At 45.9% G+C, this 18388-nt stretch overlaps 1 protein-coding gene across 4 annotated transcripts; it reads right to left on the reverse strand.

Moving 5' to 3' along the window:
• Positions 1–7443: 7443 nt before the first annotated feature.
• RAMAC (RNA guanine-7 methyltransferase activating subunit) lies at positions 7444–14144 on the reverse strand. 4 transcript variants are annotated; one of them, XM_070400614.1, is made up of 3 exons: positions 14079–14144; positions 9547–9725; positions 7444–8612 (listed from the first exon to the last, which is right to left on the reverse strand). In XM_070400614.1, exons 2-3 carry the CDS (start codon positions 9714–9716, stop codon positions 8426–8428), a joined length of 357 nt encoding a protein of 118 aa, XP_070256715.1. In that variant the 5' UTR covers positions 9717–9725; positions 14079–14144; the 3' UTR covers positions 7444–8425. The 4 variants fall into 4 exon arrangements, with proteins under 4 accessions (XP_070256715.1, XP_070256714.1, XP_070256716.1 ...); XM_070400613.1 differs by having other exon boundaries at positions 14084–14143; XM_070400615.1 differs by having other exon boundaries at positions 14075–14136.
• Positions 14145–18388: the final 4244 nt, after the last annotated feature.

Below are 18388 nucleotides of genomic sequence, written 5' to 3' on the forward strand. Positions count from 1 at the left end.
AAGAGCATGAAGGCCAGTCCCGCTGCCTTTCCCCTCCGCTGGAAGCGCCCACCACCCCAGGCCTTGGAAAGCTACATTTCCAAAACTACACGCTCCCATTCCACCACAACAAAGCTTTCTCGGAGCACACAACACAGCACCCTCTTCCCCAGTCCCTAGAAAACAGCACTACCAGGCGGGCGGCTCCTCCCCGGACGTGCCTCCCGCAATCCTGGGCCAGGACACTTCAGACCCTCTGGTCCCCTCTGGGCACCCAGTGCTCTGGTTTGAAAGCGGGGGAGTCAGGCAAAGGGAAGCTGAACCCAGGGAGTCCAGACAGCTGGTGAGCTGAACCTCGCCCACTCACCACCCAAGTCCTGTAACACCACAGCCAGGCCGGCCGCTTGAAGGGGTTGCAAGTTTCAGTGCTCCCTGCAAGAACCGGTGTTCCCTGCATCAGGCAACCCCCAGTCCTCCGGCAACGCTGTCCTTCCTGAGTGAGACACACACCCTGGGATTTCTGTTCCCTGCGTGGAGAGAGGGAGAAATGGAGGATGGGGGGTGGGGAACTGTGAGGGTGTAGGGTGTGGCGATTTGTGGAGGGAATGGGTAAGGGCCGGTTAGGGGCAGCGGGCCTGCCCATTGCTTTGTTGTCGGTGTCCTGGTCACTGATGCGCACGCTGTGCGCAAACACGCCCGCTAAAATCATTGCAACCAGCCAAGAGGCCCTTAACAGCTCCAACCCTTGGCAGAAAGAAGAAACTTGGCACTCCAGCACCAGGTGTTGCAGTTTGCCTCTGAAGCCAGAATAATAATGATCCTAATACATAAAGAGCCAGGTGCCATCAAAACTGAATGGACGACCGGTCACCATGAAGTGCATGGAGCACCTCTCAGTCCCAAGCCCCTGAGCCGCTCCCCATCGGGGGTAGGGACGGCAGGTGGGATTGGGGACTGTTGAGTAGCGGCAGGCTGCTTCCTGGGACAGCAGCGAGCTTAGCAGAGCAGTCACAGGGTGGGGGGAGTTTTGCCGAGCATCCAGCGGTGAGCTTCGCGGGGTGGCAGCAAGCTGCAGAGTAGTCAAGGGGTGGGGGGAATCTTGCGGAGCAGTTGTGGGGCCGGGGGTGGGGCGCCTCGTGGAGCAGTTGTAGGGCGGGGAGGAGTTTCACAGAGCAGTGGCAGGATAGGGGGAGTTTCGTGGAGCAGTCGAGGGGCCATGAGCATCGCGCAATGTCCTGGGGCAGGGAACTTCACATAGCGTCGCAGAGTGGCAGAGGCCAGGCTAGGCCTAGGGACCCTAACCGCGCATGGTTTTGTGCCCACTGGGCCTCTAGTCATTCAATAAAAGAATTAATAGTATTTTGTTTTCTTCCAAATCTTTGGGAAAATGAAATTCAGGTTTTCAACTGATCCGCTAACATTTATAGTTGCCTGTGGTGAAGTGGGTGTGTGTGGGGGGGCTGGGGGCAGATTGGTGCTCAAGGTGGGAGCTCGAGGAAGGTGCAGAGGTGCACTGCAGGGAGGGGGCAGTCTGGGGACCCGGATCCCTGGCGTCATTTGCGGGCTGCGGCGCCTGCCCACTTTACCTGTGGATGCAGTTTCCATGACAACAGGCAGCGGCTGGGTGGGGTTCAAGCCCACTTCCCAGGGCACCAATTCCCCAGCCCCTGTGCCCAGTTCCTAGCCAGAATCCCCTGCCTGCAGTGTCACCATTTCATCCTCCCCTTCCTCCCGGTCCCCAAACTAATGGGGCCGGCCAGTGGCAGCAGCTCTTGTGGATCAGGCGGTGCGGCCATGACTGGCGGTCCCGGGCTCGGTGACGGCAGCTGGGGCGATGGAGCTGTGGTGGCTGGACCGGCCAGCGCTCCCTGCTGCTGCGCCCCCCCCCCCCCCCCCCAGACTTGGGGCTTGGGAAGCTGCAGTGTACATGCTGCGGCGCCGCAACTCCAGCCAAGCTGCTGCCCACCCTGCTCCCTGCTTCAGCTCCTCCTCCTGTTGGGGGCTGATCGTGCTGGTGGGCGGGGGGGGGGGGGGGGGGCGAGTCGGGGGATGGGGGTGAGGGGCTGGGATCAGGCTGGTGGGCTGCCTTAGTGCGCGTCATAGCCACTGGTCTTGCTGGTCGTTCTGCCGTAAAGGTCACTGGGCTTTTATATATAAAGAGTCTAGCCGTGTGCCACAGTGCCCATCTTGTCTCCTTGCTGTTAGAGCTTGGGCAGGGGATACCCACACTTCGCAGCACCAGTTATAGTCTCTGGTCATTTCCACATGAAACTCATCTCACCCATGATGTGGTTTTACTGTTGCAGTGACTTTCTAACTGTCTTGGAGCCTTAGGTTTCTCCAGTGATGCCTTGGGTATTAGCACTGAGGAGAATAAGGAAGTGAGTTGAGTCAATAAAACTCCAAGCCTTTTGTCTTCTTCTAGTGCTTTGCTGCCCGTACTGTAGCTGGCAGCCACATGTGGCTGTTTAACACGCAAAATGTGGCTAATCACATTTAAAAATAAAAGTATAAAAATAAAGGCCATGTTGGGAACAACAAAGATGCTGAACATGGCATGTGATCTAGAGGGCAGGACAGAGAAAGGTGAGCAAAGAAAGGAAAATGACAGGAACAGAAGTAAAATATCAGCACATCATTATTGGCGTCCTTAAGAACCAAAGAAATGGGACAGACAAAAATTTAAAGATATTAAGAAAATGCTGAAGAAATAAGAAATGTACAGAATGAAAGGCACAGTGTCGCAGGTAAAACTGACAAAGAATGATCAACAATGAGACACAACCTAGTAAAGTTCTCTGATCCTATATAATAAAAGGCTAATATGCAAATCGACCAAACAGCAGAACAACTGGTTGCTATGGTGCACACTGAACACCAGGGGGCAGATGCTCAGTGCAGGAGCTGCCCCCTGGTGGTCAGTGCACTCCCACAGGGGGAGCACTGCTCAGCCAGAAGCGTGGCTCACGGCTGGTGGCGGGAGCCTCTCCTGCCTCTGTGGCAGCACTACGGATGTCCAGCTGACGGCTCCTGCACTGCAAAAGGGCGCAGGCTGGGCTGAGGGACCTCGCCCCCTCGAGTGCACGAATGTCGTGCACTGGGCGTCTAGTTAAAAAAAGCATATGGCCACCTACACAAAATGTTGAAGTCCTAGGGAGCGAGAGGAGAGAAACAAATGCATACTTACGTGTTCCCGATAGGACTAAATTGCTACAGTACTTTATAAAATAAGGCAGTTTTTATTAAAATTAAAAATACCAGTCCTTTTAACCCAACAATTTTACTTTTGAGACTACCCCACAGAACATATAAAAGCACCAAAGGATATATGGACAAAAGCAATGTAGCATTGTAGGGGCAAAAAACTGGAAACAACCTGTCTACCTATAGGAGGATAATTACATTGTCAATGGTGAACACATACTGTAAAATGTTATGTTATTAAAATTAAAGCACTAGTTTTTAACCTATAACTACTGACCTATTTGTTATATTCTGTTGTGTAAACAAAGAATAGTACATATATGTGGGTGTATTTTTATATATAATCTCAGTTTAGTAAAAGGAAAATGTTTACGTATATCAAATTTAGATATAAAGTCAAACCTCAGTTCTCGAATGTCCCCATCTTGAACAATTCGCTTCTCAACTCTTTCATGCTGATTAGCTGTGTGATCAATCACACCTCTCTCAGGCGACAAAGGAGTGAAAGTGTGAGTCAGTTTACTGTCAAACCTCATTTTATGTCCTTCTTGTTTATAAAGTGTTTGTAGATTAAGCAGTACATTAGACATGTACTGTTTATAAGAAAGGTTAAAACAGGGAAACATTTGGGGGACTGGACTGGATTAATTCAATTTACATTGTTTCTAATGGGAAAAAATGATTTGGTTTTCGAACAGTCGAGAACTGAGGTTCTGTATTGTGTGGGCATGGGGAGAGACATACACAGCAGACCATAATCACTGGTTGGGTGCAGATTATTCCTGTTTGTATTGTTTCACTTTATAATATTTATATACACACAAAACGCATGTAGAGAAGGGACTTTAAAATGAGAAAAAACACCCAGGAAAGAAAAAGCTTTGGCCTTTAGCAATTGAGCAGCTTTACTTAATTCAGGTGAAGATAGGGGACCTCCTTTAGGGGGAGTTACAGGCACTGGCCGTGGGAAAGAACACCATGAGATCATCATATGCTACCGTGAAGCTGGAGAAGTCACTGAAACCCAGAGAACTTCTAACTGGTAATTAACACATTTGGGCTCTCGGTGCCGTTAGGGACAGGGACAAGCACACCAACTGGATTAGCCCATCAGCCCATGGAGACATTGGTGGGAGATTTTAGAGCTGCCCTTGCACCCGTGTCAGCCCAGAGAGACCCCACTCTACTTCTGAAGCACAAAGCGAACATTGGGCACCTATGGGGGCGCCACTTAGAGGTTCTTTATGTAAGTGCTTGCACTTCATCCTGCAAGGGGGCAGCCAAGTCACGGTACTTTTTTTTTCTTTTTTTTTATAGATGTCCTTTTTTTTTTTATTGCTTAAAGTATTACAAAGGGTATTGCATATGTGTCCTTCCCCCCCCCCCCCCCCCCGCCCTTGACAATTCCCTGGCCTCCCCTACCCCCCAGTGTCTTATGTCCACTGGTTATGCACATATGCATGCATACAAGTCCTTCGGTTGATCTCTTACCCCCCTCCCTTCTGCCCCCAAGTCACGTTACTTTTGATGGAAGATTTGTTAACCTGCTCCTCCCATACCATCCTGTAAATGTTAAAATCTGAGGGGTATTGCCAAAACTGGTTTGGCTCAGTGGATAGAGCATCGGCCTGCGGACTGAAAGGTCCCAGGTTCGATTCCGGTCAACGGCATGTACCTGGGTTGCAGGCACATCCCCAGTAGGAGATGTGCAGGAGGCAGCTGATTGATGTTTCTCTCTTATTGATGTTTCCAACTCTCTCCCTTCCTCTCTGTAAAAAATCAATAAAATATATTTTTAAAAAAATCTGAGTGGTATTATCCACAGCTCATCTCCACTTTTGTAATCTGACAGCATCTGTAGCTCATTCATATGCTAATTAGTATTTTAATTCATGTAAGGAAAACAACTCTAAGTCTGCCTACCTCTGTCAGTTATTCTACATCCTTTATATGAACACTACGTTTTACATTTTACCAAATACTTTCCTCTCATTGATTCAGCAAATGTTTATGCAGCATCAGTTATGTGCCCCTGGTGGTTTAATGATCACAAAGTTCTAGTTTCTGTTCGCAAGCTCTTGTGTTCGGTCATTTATTTTTATAACTGAGAGTGGCAGGGTAGGTATTATCCCCATTTTTACAGGTGAGCAAGTAAGCTCAGAGTTGAAGTGATTTCCTCAAGGTCACATACCTTGAAAGGACAGGACTAGAAGCCAGAACTTCTTATGCTTAATGCTGTATGCTGCTACAACACTCTATTTGAGATTAATTCCATTTGACACTATTTTAATTCTCTTAAGGTATCGTTACATTTTTTTGATGTTATTTTGTATCTATACAGGAAGCAGAAACCATGTCTTTTATTTCTCCTGGTTTTGAGCACATAGTGGGCAGTCTGATAGTGGTGACTGCTGTTTATAACAGAAAAAAGAAAAAATCGCCAGCACATAACGTCGAAAACTCATGCAGAATGCAGAAATAACTCATCAGGAAGATTCTATTTTCAAGCAGAGCTGGTAGTCAGGTCATGTATACCCTACTATATCAGTGCTAAAATATTTAAATATTGTTGGAAAATCACCTTTCTTCTGCGCTGCCTGAGAGGCGCCTCTCCCTCCAACCCTGCTGTGCACCCTTCGATCTCCCTAATTAGTGTCAAAAGCGGACACAGCAGAGGCCTCCAGGATCCTGCTCCAAAGCTGTGCTCAGCTGCTGTTCCAGTTGGGAGTGTCTGGGCTGTATCAGCTGATAAATGTTTTTTGTTTTTTTTTTAAAAATATATTCTATTGACCTTCTACAGAGGAAGGGAGAGGGATAGAGAGTTAGAAACATCGATGAGAGAGGAACATCGATCAGCTGCCTCCTGCACACTCCCCACTGGGGATGTGCCCGCAACCAAGGTACATGCCCTTGACCGGAATCGAACCTGGGACCCCTGAGTCCGCAGGCCAACACTCTGTCCGCTGAGCCAAACCGGTCAGGGCCTGATAAATGTTTTTAATAACCCATCTGCTTTTAGAGAACATCCTGGGGTATAGTCATGCCATTGTTAACTCTAGGCCAGTGGTTGGCAAACCGTGGCTCGCGAGCCACATGCGGCTCTTTGGCCCCTTGAGTGTGGCTCTTCCACAAAATACCACGTGCGGGCACGCACGTACAGTGCGATTGAAACTTCGTGGCCCATGTGCAGAAGTCAGTTTTCGGCTTGGGCGAGTCTATTTTGAAGAAGTGGCGTTAGAAGAAGTGGGGGCCGAAACTGGTTTGGCTCAGTGGATAGAGCATCGGCCTGAGGACTGAAAGGTCCCAGGTTCGATTCCGGTCAGGGGCATGTACCTTGGTTGCGGCCACATCCCCAGTGGGAGATGTGCAGGAGGCAGCTGATCGATGTTTCTCTCTCATCGATGTTTCTGGCTCTCTGTCTCTCTCCCTTCCTCTCTGTGGAGAATCAATAAAATATATTTAAAAAAAAAAAAAAGAAGAGGTGGGGGGTGTCAGTTGGTCGGGTGACGGGAGATGCCGCGCAGCGGGCGGGGGGTACATTCTGAGGTCGACCCCTTCCAACTCTCCCATCCACGCTCGACTATGTGAAACAAGTATACAAGACGAGTGTGGATGGGAGAGTTGGAAGGGGTCGACCTCAGCGAACGTACCTCAAGCAGATTGAGGACGTTTTTAGCAAAGGCCAGCTTAGGAGTACCCTAATTAAGTTAATAACAATGTACCTACCTATATAGTTTCAGTTTAAAAAATTTGGCTCTCAAAAGAAATTTCAATCGTTGTACTGTTGATATTTGGCTCTGTTGACAAATGAGTTTGCCGACCACTGCTCTAGGCTAAATAGGTATAATGTCAAGACCTACCTTCATGGAGCAGCACTGGCTTGCTGCCTACAGATGTGATGAGAGGGCCAGAGGAAACCCTGAGTGTGAATACGTGGTTCATTAGAGCTTTCCCAAAAATGAGTTGCCTCAGAGGATGGCTCTTCAGGAGCCGGGGAGATGGGGAGAGTAGGATCCAGAGCATGGAGAAGCGATACCTGGAGAAGTCGGCCCCAAGGGCCGAGAGCGGAATGCTAAGGGACAGGGCAGATTTAGGAAGTTGCCTTTTAATTCCTTCGACCTATGATGAAACTTGTACTTTTAATATTATTTTTAAACAAAATAAACTGTTTTCAGTGGACGTGAAGGACAGAGTAATAAAAAAGACAAAAACCCATCTCACCACATGAGTAGGCTAGCTGCCAAAACAGAGAGAAATTGATTAATATTCTAAGTATTTTATTTAAATAAAACCATGTAACGGCCATTACAATTATTTGAAATATAATGATCACCCTGAAAGGACATTACAGCATCACAGTGTTTATAGAAGAGAATGCAGAAAGGTGCACATTTGAAAGTGATTATAACATTGTAAAATCAACCTACATTAAGTACCATCAAAGTAAATAAAGTCAAATAATACAACCTTATTTTACACAAGATTGAAGAGGAAGGGGAATATTACAGTGTTTTTGTCACACTTTTATATAATGTATAAATTTTTACCTACTAGGTTTAGAGTTTGTATAAAATGATTGTGCCCTAATCCCACCCTAGATCATTAGATCCAAGACACTACTCCTCAGGTGAAGATTAAAAATAAAAAGAGACCAAAATGATTGGGGAGCTCATACCTACAGAGTAATTAGAAAGTACCATAGTCACATAGCAAGAGCCAAAAAAGAAATACAACTACAGTTGCTTTACCTTCCAACTTCTGAAGTTAACGTACAACACATTACGACGAAGGATAGTTGTGCATTCACTAGTTCATTTTACCAGTCTCTCAAAATTTTAGGAATGAGCACATCCAAGTACATGGATACTTCCTTATATTACAAAGTAAAAGCAAGCGTTTTCTATTTTAAAATTCCTATTTTATTTCTGTGTAAAACTAAGACAGAACTGAAGGTCCAACAAGGAAAAGATATGCCAAGTTCAAAGTACTATTAAGTCATGAAACGAAGAGTCTGAGGTAGAAGTCAAGCCATATAATCCACAACTTTTTTAGGGAAGTGTTTATTCCCAGCAACTATCACATCTCTCCAGAAAGATCTTATTTTTTTAAAAATGTCTCAAGTTCCAAAAAATTAATTTATTTTCTAAAATCAGATGCAAAATGATGACCAACAGAAAATACACGCAAATGTTTGTCTTGTTAACAAAGGAAACAGTTTTGCTAAAAGCTGCGGACATTTCTCTCAGTAATAGCCATAGGGAGGCCGTTGGTTGTAACCGTAGTTTCCATACTGGTGAGCGTGGTAAGGTTCTTGTCTGTGCTGCTGGTAATTGTTACCCCAGGGTCGTCCATGCCATTGATTGGATCGATTGTCACTTGGCCACCCCCGTCTGCCGTCCCTGCCTCTAAACTGTCTGTTATCTTGCAACCTACAACAACAACAACAAAATTATACTTGTCTTTTAAGAAAACACATGACAAATCTGTCCTGTTGCATTTGACTTCTCAATCGAATACTTAATAAACAAAAGAAGAAAGAACATTTTTCTCTATAGGATGCTATAGCACCAGTTATTAAAAACATTCTCAAGATTTAAATCATTCTTCTAGTTACATTGGACATGTTTTGCAGAGAAACAGGCAAACTACAACCCCAAACCCCAAACAATAGGCTAGTTTTCAATCAAACTAAAAACTATTCAATTGTTCAAAAACCATAGTATGGTAATTTATTCCTTCTATCTATTTTGAATTATTAAATAGAAGTAACTTCCACTGTATAAACTTTCTAAAATGAAACCAGAAAGATTACCTTTTTATGGAATTGTATACAAAGTTTTGTATAAGACTCTAGGTTTCTAAAGTATATTTGCATATAAAATATTAGTCCACAGAAGGAATGTTTTAAAAAACAATAACACACATAGGGACACACAATTGAACACTAAGGAAAAAATACATGGGCTGATAAAATATTAAAGCAAATATTTACCAGCCACTTAATTAGTGCCAGGCACTAGGTACATCATACTGAACAAAAACATTGGTCTGCTCAGCCGGCATGGTTCAGTGGTTGAGCGTTGACCTATGAACCAAGAGGTCACGGTTCAATTCCAGGTTAGGGCATACGCCCCAGTTGCAGGCTCGATCCCCAGTGTGGGGCATGCAGGAGGCAGCCAATCAATGATTTTGTCTCTATCGTTGATATTTCTCTCTCTCTCCCTCCCTCTCTGAAATCAAAGTATATATATTTAAAAAAAACACCACTGGTCCCTGCCCTCAGTGGTCTTCTGGACTAGCAGATTAAAGCTATTCTTTTCCAGATCAGCCATCTGCAATTTATTCTTCCGAAATAGTACATACCAATTGCCTCTATTTCTTTGGCTCCCACCAGCTCTGCTATTCCAGTCCTCGACAATTGGAGGGGTCGCAGGAGGGCGTTTCAAGTACTCCTGGTATTCTTTGTCATCGTTTGTGAATCTACTGGCAAACATCTCTTCAAAATTTGGAACAGCTTCAGGAGTATCAGTCATTCTGAAATTCTGTACAGTTTTTAATATGTTTCTATTAGAATTTTTTTTTTAAAGTAACACTATGTTATCAGTGGAAAAACGAAGAAGTAAACAATTTCAGACAGGGTATTCTAGACATTCAATTGAGTATTTCTTGATTATTATAACACAGGCACTGTGCTAACCAGAATCGTGGGATACAAAGATGAACAATATATCATGGACTCGGCCCCCCAGAGGGCTCTTAGTCTAGTAGAAGAAACAGATACGTTGTAAATATAAAGGGAGAAGTGAATATGAAGAGATGAAATTGGAAAAGTAGACAGTGGTCAAATTGTGAAAAACTTCGAATTCCAGACAACTTTGCACTTTCTCTGGTAAGCAATGGGGAATCATAGGTAGTTTAAGCAGGGAAGTCTCAAGAGCAAATTTACTACTTAGGACGATCACTTTTCTAACAGGGTAGAGATAGACTAGCGAGATTAGACTAAACGCAGATTACTGCAATAATGCAGGTGACATGCTGAGGGCTTAAGCTGAGGCAGGGACTGTGAGAGTAGTTGTAGAAGAATTTCAGGAGGCATTAATCACTGACTAGATGTTGGGAGGAGAAGAGGAAATAAAGGATAACTCCCATGCTTCTGGCTAAATGATTGGATAGGTTATGGTGCCATAGGAACTATAGAAAGAAGGATGGGTGAAGATGTACACTGAGTTTGAAGTTAGCTAAAGCACATACATCCGCCCTAGCTGGTTTGGCTCAGTGGATAGAGTGTTGGCCTATGGACTGAAGGGTCCTGGTTTAGATTCTGGTCATGCTCAAATTGCGGGCTCAATCCCCAGTAGGGGGCCTGCAGGAGGCAGCTGATTAATGATTCTCTCGCTCTCCCTCTCCCTTCCTCTCTGGGGAAAAAAAGAAAAGTACATACATCCACTTGGAGAGTCAGTTCAAAGTTAACTATTTGGGACTGAGAACTGGTTTGAAGATGAATATGGGGGCAACAGCAAATTTGTTGGCGGTTAATGCTGTGAGAATGAATGGAGTAGGAATAAGAAGAATACAAAGAACAGAATCCTGGAGAACATCAACAGTATAAGATAAAGAAGGGACAGGAGAACATACCCTGATAAAGACACACACAGATAAGAACCAGAAGAGATCACAGAAGGTGAGGATAAAAAGTGAATGGTCATCAGTGTTGAATAGCAGTGACAGAACCAAGAAGAGAAAATTAATTGGGTTTAGCCATTAGGAGGTGATTATTTTAGAGAAGTACAAATTGAAGGAGGATTACAATTACAGTGGGGCCTTGACTTACGAGTGTCCCAACTAACGAGTTTTTCGAGATACGAGCGTCTCTCGGCCGATTTTTTGCTTTGAGTTGCAAGCTAAAATTCGGGTTATGAGCCAGCTTCAGATACCCCACCGCTAGTTGGCGCAGCGAACGTCACAGTGAACGCCACAACATCAGCCCAGCATCACGTGTCTCACTCGTTCACAATTGATTTGACATACGAGTAATCTGAGTTACGAGCTCCGTCACGGAACGAATTAAACTCGTAAGTCAAGGCCCCACTGTAATTGAGAAGTAATTGGAAGGTAAGGAAGTAGAAATCTACACTGATTATAGGCTTAAGCTTTCAGGAGCTTGACTGAAAACAGGAATAAAAGACAAGGCCATGTTACATTAAGGGGTTACTGGAAGACTAGCTCTTACTTCTCCCAGGATAAAATACCCGAGATTATATAAAGGAAGAAAAAGAAAGAGCTAATTTTTTAAAATGCAAAACCTAGATTAGGTATTTTAGGATGCTATCCAATGTATTCTAGTCCCAGATTCGCTGACGAATGAAAAATAACTACTACAGATGTTATCTAATGGCTATAAAAACTGCAATCTGGCCCTCACTGGTTTGGCTCTGTGGATAGAGCGTCAGGCCTGCGAACTGAAGGGTCCTGGTTTTGATTCCGGACAAGGGCACATGCCCAGGGTAGTGGGCTCCATCCCCAGTAGGGGGCGTGCAGGAGGCAGCTGATCAATGATTCTCTCATCACTGATGTTTCTATCTCTCTCTCTCTCTCTCCCTTCCTCTCTGAAATTAATTTTTAAAAAATACATTAAAAAAAACCCCTGCAATCTGTATCAGCTGGGTTTTCCAGGACAATTATGGATTCACTCAAAAACCCACATTTTCAGAGAGCCCTCTGCATCTAAGAAAAGGTCTGGCTTAGGCTGCACAGGCCTAATTCTTGAAAAACCAGGGGACAAAGAGTTCATTTCTTTTCCTCTTCACCCAGATCCTGGCAGCCAACCCTCGCAGGATTCTGTAGGTGGGCCTCACCTCTCGTCTTCTTCAACCAAACAGAGTCAGTATTCCCGTCCTCTACCTGTCCCAGCCCAAACCCATCTCTTTGCTCTTTGCCTCAAGGCTCCTAAAACCTGTTGTCTGATTCGGGGCACCTGTGACATCGTGCTAAAACTTTGAACCCTAAATCTTCCTCTTATCTGACACCCCCAAACTTATTTTTCTTCCTGTATTTTAATGTATATGACACAGTCTTTGACGAAGAGATGTGATATTGGAAAATGGCTGTTTCATTCGTTTGTCTTTTCCCCAAAATCCCTCCAAATATGCAAATATTTATAATACTACCTTCATCCCAACAAAATTAGAATGAAATTATTGCTTGGATGCAAGAAACAGAGATGTTTTACCTTTCAGGCTACTGCTGTCTTAGAGAATATCCCTATTAAACACCAGACTTTCCATGGGTCTGGGATTGGCAAACTGCTGCCAAAATCTCAAATCCAATGTATGATTTAGAATAAATTCCGCTAATTAAAATTCATGTCTGAGTTTCTTTAGGGATCACAGAAATCATCAGAAAGATGGCCCATACCTAACCAGATGGGCAGTAAGAATCCTAAGGCAAGGCAAATGTGCCGTTCTATTTTTATGTTCTCCCACAAGTAAACATATTTAGCATTGCTCATGAGAATGAAATTTAAATAGGATGTTATTTACCAATGTTACCGCAAGAAATTTAATTAAGATAAAAAAAAATAGAATTTCAATTGATCCAAGCTTTACTTATCCCCGGGATTTGAGGCTGTGCTGTTTAATGTTTAGGTTGTCTAGATCCGTGGGAGGGAAAACAAAACAAAACGTGACTCTCGCCCTGACCGGTGTGGCTCAGTGGATAGAGCATCGGCCTGTGGAGTGAAGGGTCCCAGGTTCAATTCCGGTCAAGGGCATGTACCGGATGTGTTGCAGGCACAACCCCTGTAGGAGGTGTGCAGGAGGCAGCTGATCGATGTTTCTCTCTCATTGATGCTTCTAACTCTCTATCCCTCTCCCTTCCTCTCTGTAAAAAAAAAAGTCAATAAAATATATTTTTTAAAAACGTGACTCTCAAGAAAACCCTCAAAAGCGGTGGGTGGTGGGTAGGAGCCATAAGGGCTTCAGTTAATTGAGGGGTTGGGTTAAAAGTGCTCTCAAGTCTCCCAGTGCTAACTCGAGAGTACGTGCCAGCGAGGCCCTCGCCGGTTTAGCTCAGCGGATAGAGCGCTGTCCCGCCGACCAAAGGGTCCCGGGTTCGGTTCGATTCCAGTGAAGGGCAGGTACCTTGGCTGCAGGCTCCTCCCCTGCGACCAGGAGGCAACCAATAGCTGTGTTCCTCTCACATCATGTTTCTCTCTGTCTTTTCCTCTCTCTCCCACTCTCCCTAAAAGTCAACGGGAACAAACCCCCTAAAAGTCAACGGGAACAAATCCTCGGGGGAGAATGAACAAAACCAACCAAGTGCCAGCGAAGAGCTAGATGGTGACACAGAGGCGTGTCCTCGGGGCCTGCAACGCCAATAAGCCAGCTCCGGCGCGATCAACAACTTCATGAAATAAAAGCGCACTGCCTTTCAGATCTGTGCCCCAACATTAGTTTATTTACCACAAATAAAACCACACCGAGCTCTTCTGGCTGCAGGCGGCTACCTGGGGAAGGACTCACCACAATGGGGTTGCGCTGCCCCAGGAGGTGAACACAGAGGCAGAGGAAGGTAAGGACTGGAAACCACCGCGATGGTCACTCCCCCGCAAAGCCCAACGGAGCCGGTCTCCCAAGGGCGCACCGTGGACGTCCAGCGCGGAGGAAACGACTGGCCGTGAAGGGTAAGGGGCTTCCGATCTGTCGAAAGCGCCCGGACCTGGAACCGCAGACCGAGGGCACCGCGGCTCGACCGCCTCCCTCCTTCCCGGCGCCCAAACCGGCAACTCACCCGCCCAGCGCGGTGTCGCCTCAGCTCGGGCCGAGTTCGGCGGGCGAAACGCGCAGAAAACCCACCTCCGGCCCCCAACGCGTCAGAGCGACCCCGCACTCACCCACCTCACCTCTCCGAGGCTGCGGAGCCACTCCTGTCAGACGGAATCCAACAGCCCCCTGACTTCCGCTTCCGGCGAGCTCCGCGCAGGCGCGCCTGTCAAGTCTCGCGATAGGTGGGGCTGGGCGTGTGGCGCTTTCACAGTTGAACCGTCGGCGGAGCAAACCGCCGAACGCGACTCTCTTGCGATGATGGGCCCCGTGCGCTCGGCGCCTGCCTGGCGCCCGTGCAGGAAAAGACGTCGCCGGGTATTAAGTCCCCGTGACTGGGAGCGGGTGGCGGGTAGGGACGGAGTTTGGGAACTCTGCAGAGAAGGGAGGGAAAGGCTGCTTCCGGCAGGACTCCAGGCTGAGCGGTGGCTTCAGGGACGCGGTACCTTCACCTCCTGCCAGGTTGGGCCTCGGCCGTAAGAGTTCATAGTCCCTTTCGTAGGTGTTTTTGCCCAAACACCCCATCCCCACCCCCACCCTCTTCAGCCTAATTCGTCAGGACCCAGCAGGGGCTTGGCCAATTCTCCAGTGTTCTGCAGGTGTATGTATACACGCTGAATACCCCAAACATGATTTGGCTTCTTTAAAAAATAAAAAAATATATATATATATAGAGAGAGAGCCCTAACCAGTTTGGCTCAGTGGATAGAGCATCAGCCTGGGGACTGAAGGGGCCCAGGTTCGATTCCGGTCAAGGGCATGTACCTTGGTTGCGGGCACATCAGGGGTGTGCAGGAGGCAGCTGAAAGATGTTTCTCTCTCATCAATGTTTCTAATTATCCCTCTCCCTTCCTCTCTGTAAAAAATCAATAAAGTACATTAAATATATATATTTTTTTGATTTCAGAGAGGGAGGGAGAAGAGAGAGACAGAAATGTTGAACGGCTGCCTCCTGCACGCCCCCTACTGGGGATCGAGCCCGCAACCCGGACATGTGCCCTTGGCCGGAATGAAACCCAGGACCCTTCAGTCTGCAGGCCCACGATTTATCCACTGAGCCACACCAGCAAGAGCATGACTTGGCCTCTTACCTCCCGAGTGGCTGTCCAGACTGTGCACCCTTTTTGTCAATGCTAGCACCAGTTTCCAGCGTGGACACAGGAATGTCAGTACCTGCTGCCATTTATTTCCTTTCTTGCGCCCGTCAGTGACTAAATTCTGTCGGTTCTGCCCCAGCAGTAGTTCTCACATCCACCCACGTTACCCGCTGCTTCCCCCTAATCCAGTGGTTCTCAACCTTCTGGCCCTTTAAATACAGTTCCTCATGTTGTGACCCAACCATAAAATTATTTTTGTTGCTACTTCGTAACTGTCATGTTGCTACTGTTATGAATCGTCATGTCAATATCTGATAGGCAGGATGGTCTTAGGCGACCCCTGTGAAAGGGTCGTTCGACCGCCAAAGGGGTCGCGACCCACAGGTTGAGAACCGCTACCAGAGTTCCGGTCATCATCCCCTGAACAGTGGAAATGCAGCACCTCAGCGAGGCCCTTCCTCCAGCCCACGCCCTACCAGCCCATCTCGCCTGCAGCTGCCGTGGTTTAATCAAGCACAGCTCTGATCCAAAATCACCGGCTCCCTGTTGTCCGTAGATTAAAGGCCAAAGTTATTACCTTGGAGGCAAAACTTTATTTCCTGCTGTTCCCCTTTCATTCTCCCTTTGCCCATAACACCGATACTTCACCCGTTCAGTTCTTACCACTTTCTAAAAGCTGAAATTATTTGCATACAAGTCTTCCCCTCCCTCCATTAGACTTGAAACAGACTTCTATTTGATTCATTTCTAGATCCTGCAGCGTGTGACATTGCTTTGTGTAAAGGAAGCACTCAGTAAATGTTATAGAAACATTAACCTAGCAACAGTGTACAGGATCGTAAGGACCGGCAGATAGCATAGTCTTGATGCTGGGTAGTAAAGAGGAGAGCGGGAAGACCAAGGTCACAATAATTGGATACTATTATCCAGGGGTCCTCAAACTTTTTAAACGGGGGGCCAGTTCACTGTCCTTCAGACCGTTGGAGGGCCGGGCTATAGTTTTAAAAAAAACTATGAACAAATTCCTTTGCACACTGCACATATCTTATTTTGAAGTAAAAAAACAAAACGGGAACAAATACAGTATTTGTATTTGCATGTGGCCCGCGGGCCGTAGTTTGAGGACCCCTGCGACAGAGCAGACCATGGAGAAAAGGATTAGGAGGAATCAGGGAAGATTCCCAATTCCTTAAGGCTGGGAAGTTGGGACTGAGGATAAGTTGGTTTTAAAGCAAAAATGAGCTCAGAGCTCCAAAAGATTTGTACAATTTGAGATGGTAGTGAACTGTTCAAAAGAAAAATTTTAGGGGGTTGTTAGAAATAAAGAACTGGCCCGGCTGGCATGGCTCAGTGGTTGAGCATCGACCTACGAACCAGGAAATCATGGTTCGATTCCCGGGTCAGGGCACATGCCCAGGTTGCGGGCTCCATCCCCAGTAGGGGGCATGCAGGAGGCAGCTGATCAATGATTCTCTCATCATTGATGTTTCTATCCCTCTCCCTTTCTGAAATCAATAAAAATATATATTAAAAAAAGAAATATAGAACTGAAGCTGAAGAAAGAAAGGCTGTAAATGTATGAGTCATCCATGAGACAAAAGGGTTGAAATCAGTGTATTATGATCTTTCCCGCAGGAGAAGTATTTATAGAGAAAAGCAGAAGGCCAAGGCCTACGCCTCAGGAAATGTTCATATTTAAGAGGCAGGAATAGGAAATGTAAACTTGAAGAGAAAATTGGAATAAATGTGTGGGTAGTAATGTAGCAATGGAAAAACTCAGGAAAATGCTTCCCAGCCTAGTATCAGGAGACAGGTATTTGGAAAAAGGAGAGTGACTGAAGGCCAGCTTGTGATGGCATTATTTCTAGGTAATCGGAACTTATACAGAAAGTGTGTATTTCTTTTCTTTTAATTCATAAATGGCACTTGGGAGGGTGGCTTCTGGGAGTTTCTGTGAAAAATTCTAGGTACTCCAGCCAATTTTCAAATGAAACTATTTTTATCCATAATGTTCTCTCATATTATGGTATTTTATCAGTTATTCCATCTCATTTTCTGAGAGATAATCTGTTCCACGAATAGAAATTTTCCAGATAACTGACTCTTAGCCTTTAAACATCAAAAACATTTTCATTGGAACCATTTTTTAAAAAATAATTTATTTATGTTTTTGGAGAGAGAGGAAGGGAGAGGGAGAGAAAAAGAGAAACATTGACGGATCAGCTGCCTCCTGCGTGCCACTTACCGGGGATTGAGTCCACAGCCTGGGCATGTGGCCCTGATTGGGAATTGAACCAGCAACCTTTTGGTGCACAGGACAACGCTCCACCAACTGACCCACACCAGCCAGGGCTAGAACCACTTTTGATGGAAGTATACATAGAATGTAGTACTTACTTTTATGCCAAAACCAGAGTATTTTAATGCTCTGGTTTTGGCATAAATTGATCTTTGCTTGGCAACTCAAGGTCCTTGTTATCACCAGTTATGATATTCTGCTGCAGAGTAATGTCCTTGGGCCTGTTGGTGCACATGCAGAAGATTGCCCGTTGTCAGTTGACTTTGCTGTCTCTGTTACTAGCGCTGCATCTCAGTGTTTTTTCTTCTAGCCACTTCATAAATTAACTTAATTTTATCCATACTTTTAAGCCTCACTTTGACCCAGGGATCTGGAGGCGGAGTAGACCACCAGTAGGCCTGGCGAATCCTGGCATGGAAAGAGCCCTGCTTTCAGAGGCAGCGAGGGACCTTGGACAATAACCGTTTTAAAGATGGTTAAACTGAGGCTGAGGAGGGCATATGATTTATTCAAGGGCACAGCTGGTAAGTAGCAGCAGGACTTTGATCAAGCCTGATACTTCCAAAGGCCTTGCTTTTTCCTCGGTGAAACACTGTTTTTCTCCTTTTCGTTTCCTACTCCACAAATCTTTAGCCACACTAAGCGACATTACTGCGGCTGATAGCCCAGGCTCTCCGACTGCACAGTGGGAGTGGACCCCCGGAAGGCAGAGGCTCTGTTCCGGCAGCTTCTCCACCAGGAAGTGAACTCCACAAGGTACCTGTCTCCTCACATTGCGCCTCTTTGAAAAACCCTCTTGAAGGTATATCTCATAGGTAGGACCCAGGTCATATGGCTGATCCCTTGCTCGTGATAGAGTTCTTGTGTCTTACATAAAGTTCTTGTATCTTGTATCTAAGAAAATATTTCAGGTTATATGAGGCATTGGTTTAATTAATCCTCACCCAGGGATATTTTTTCCCCCATTGATTTTTAGGGAGAATGGGAGA

The sequence above is a fragment of the Myotis yumanensis genome, unplaced genomic scaffold (genome assembly GCF_028538775.1).
Source record: "Myotis yumanensis isolate MYYU_CA2020_CCGP unplaced genomic scaffold, mMyoYum1.0.hap1 SCAF_20, whole genome shotgun sequence".
Lineage (NCBI taxonomy): Eukaryota > Metazoa > Chordata > Mammalia > Chiroptera > Vespertilionidae > Myotis > Myotis yumanensis.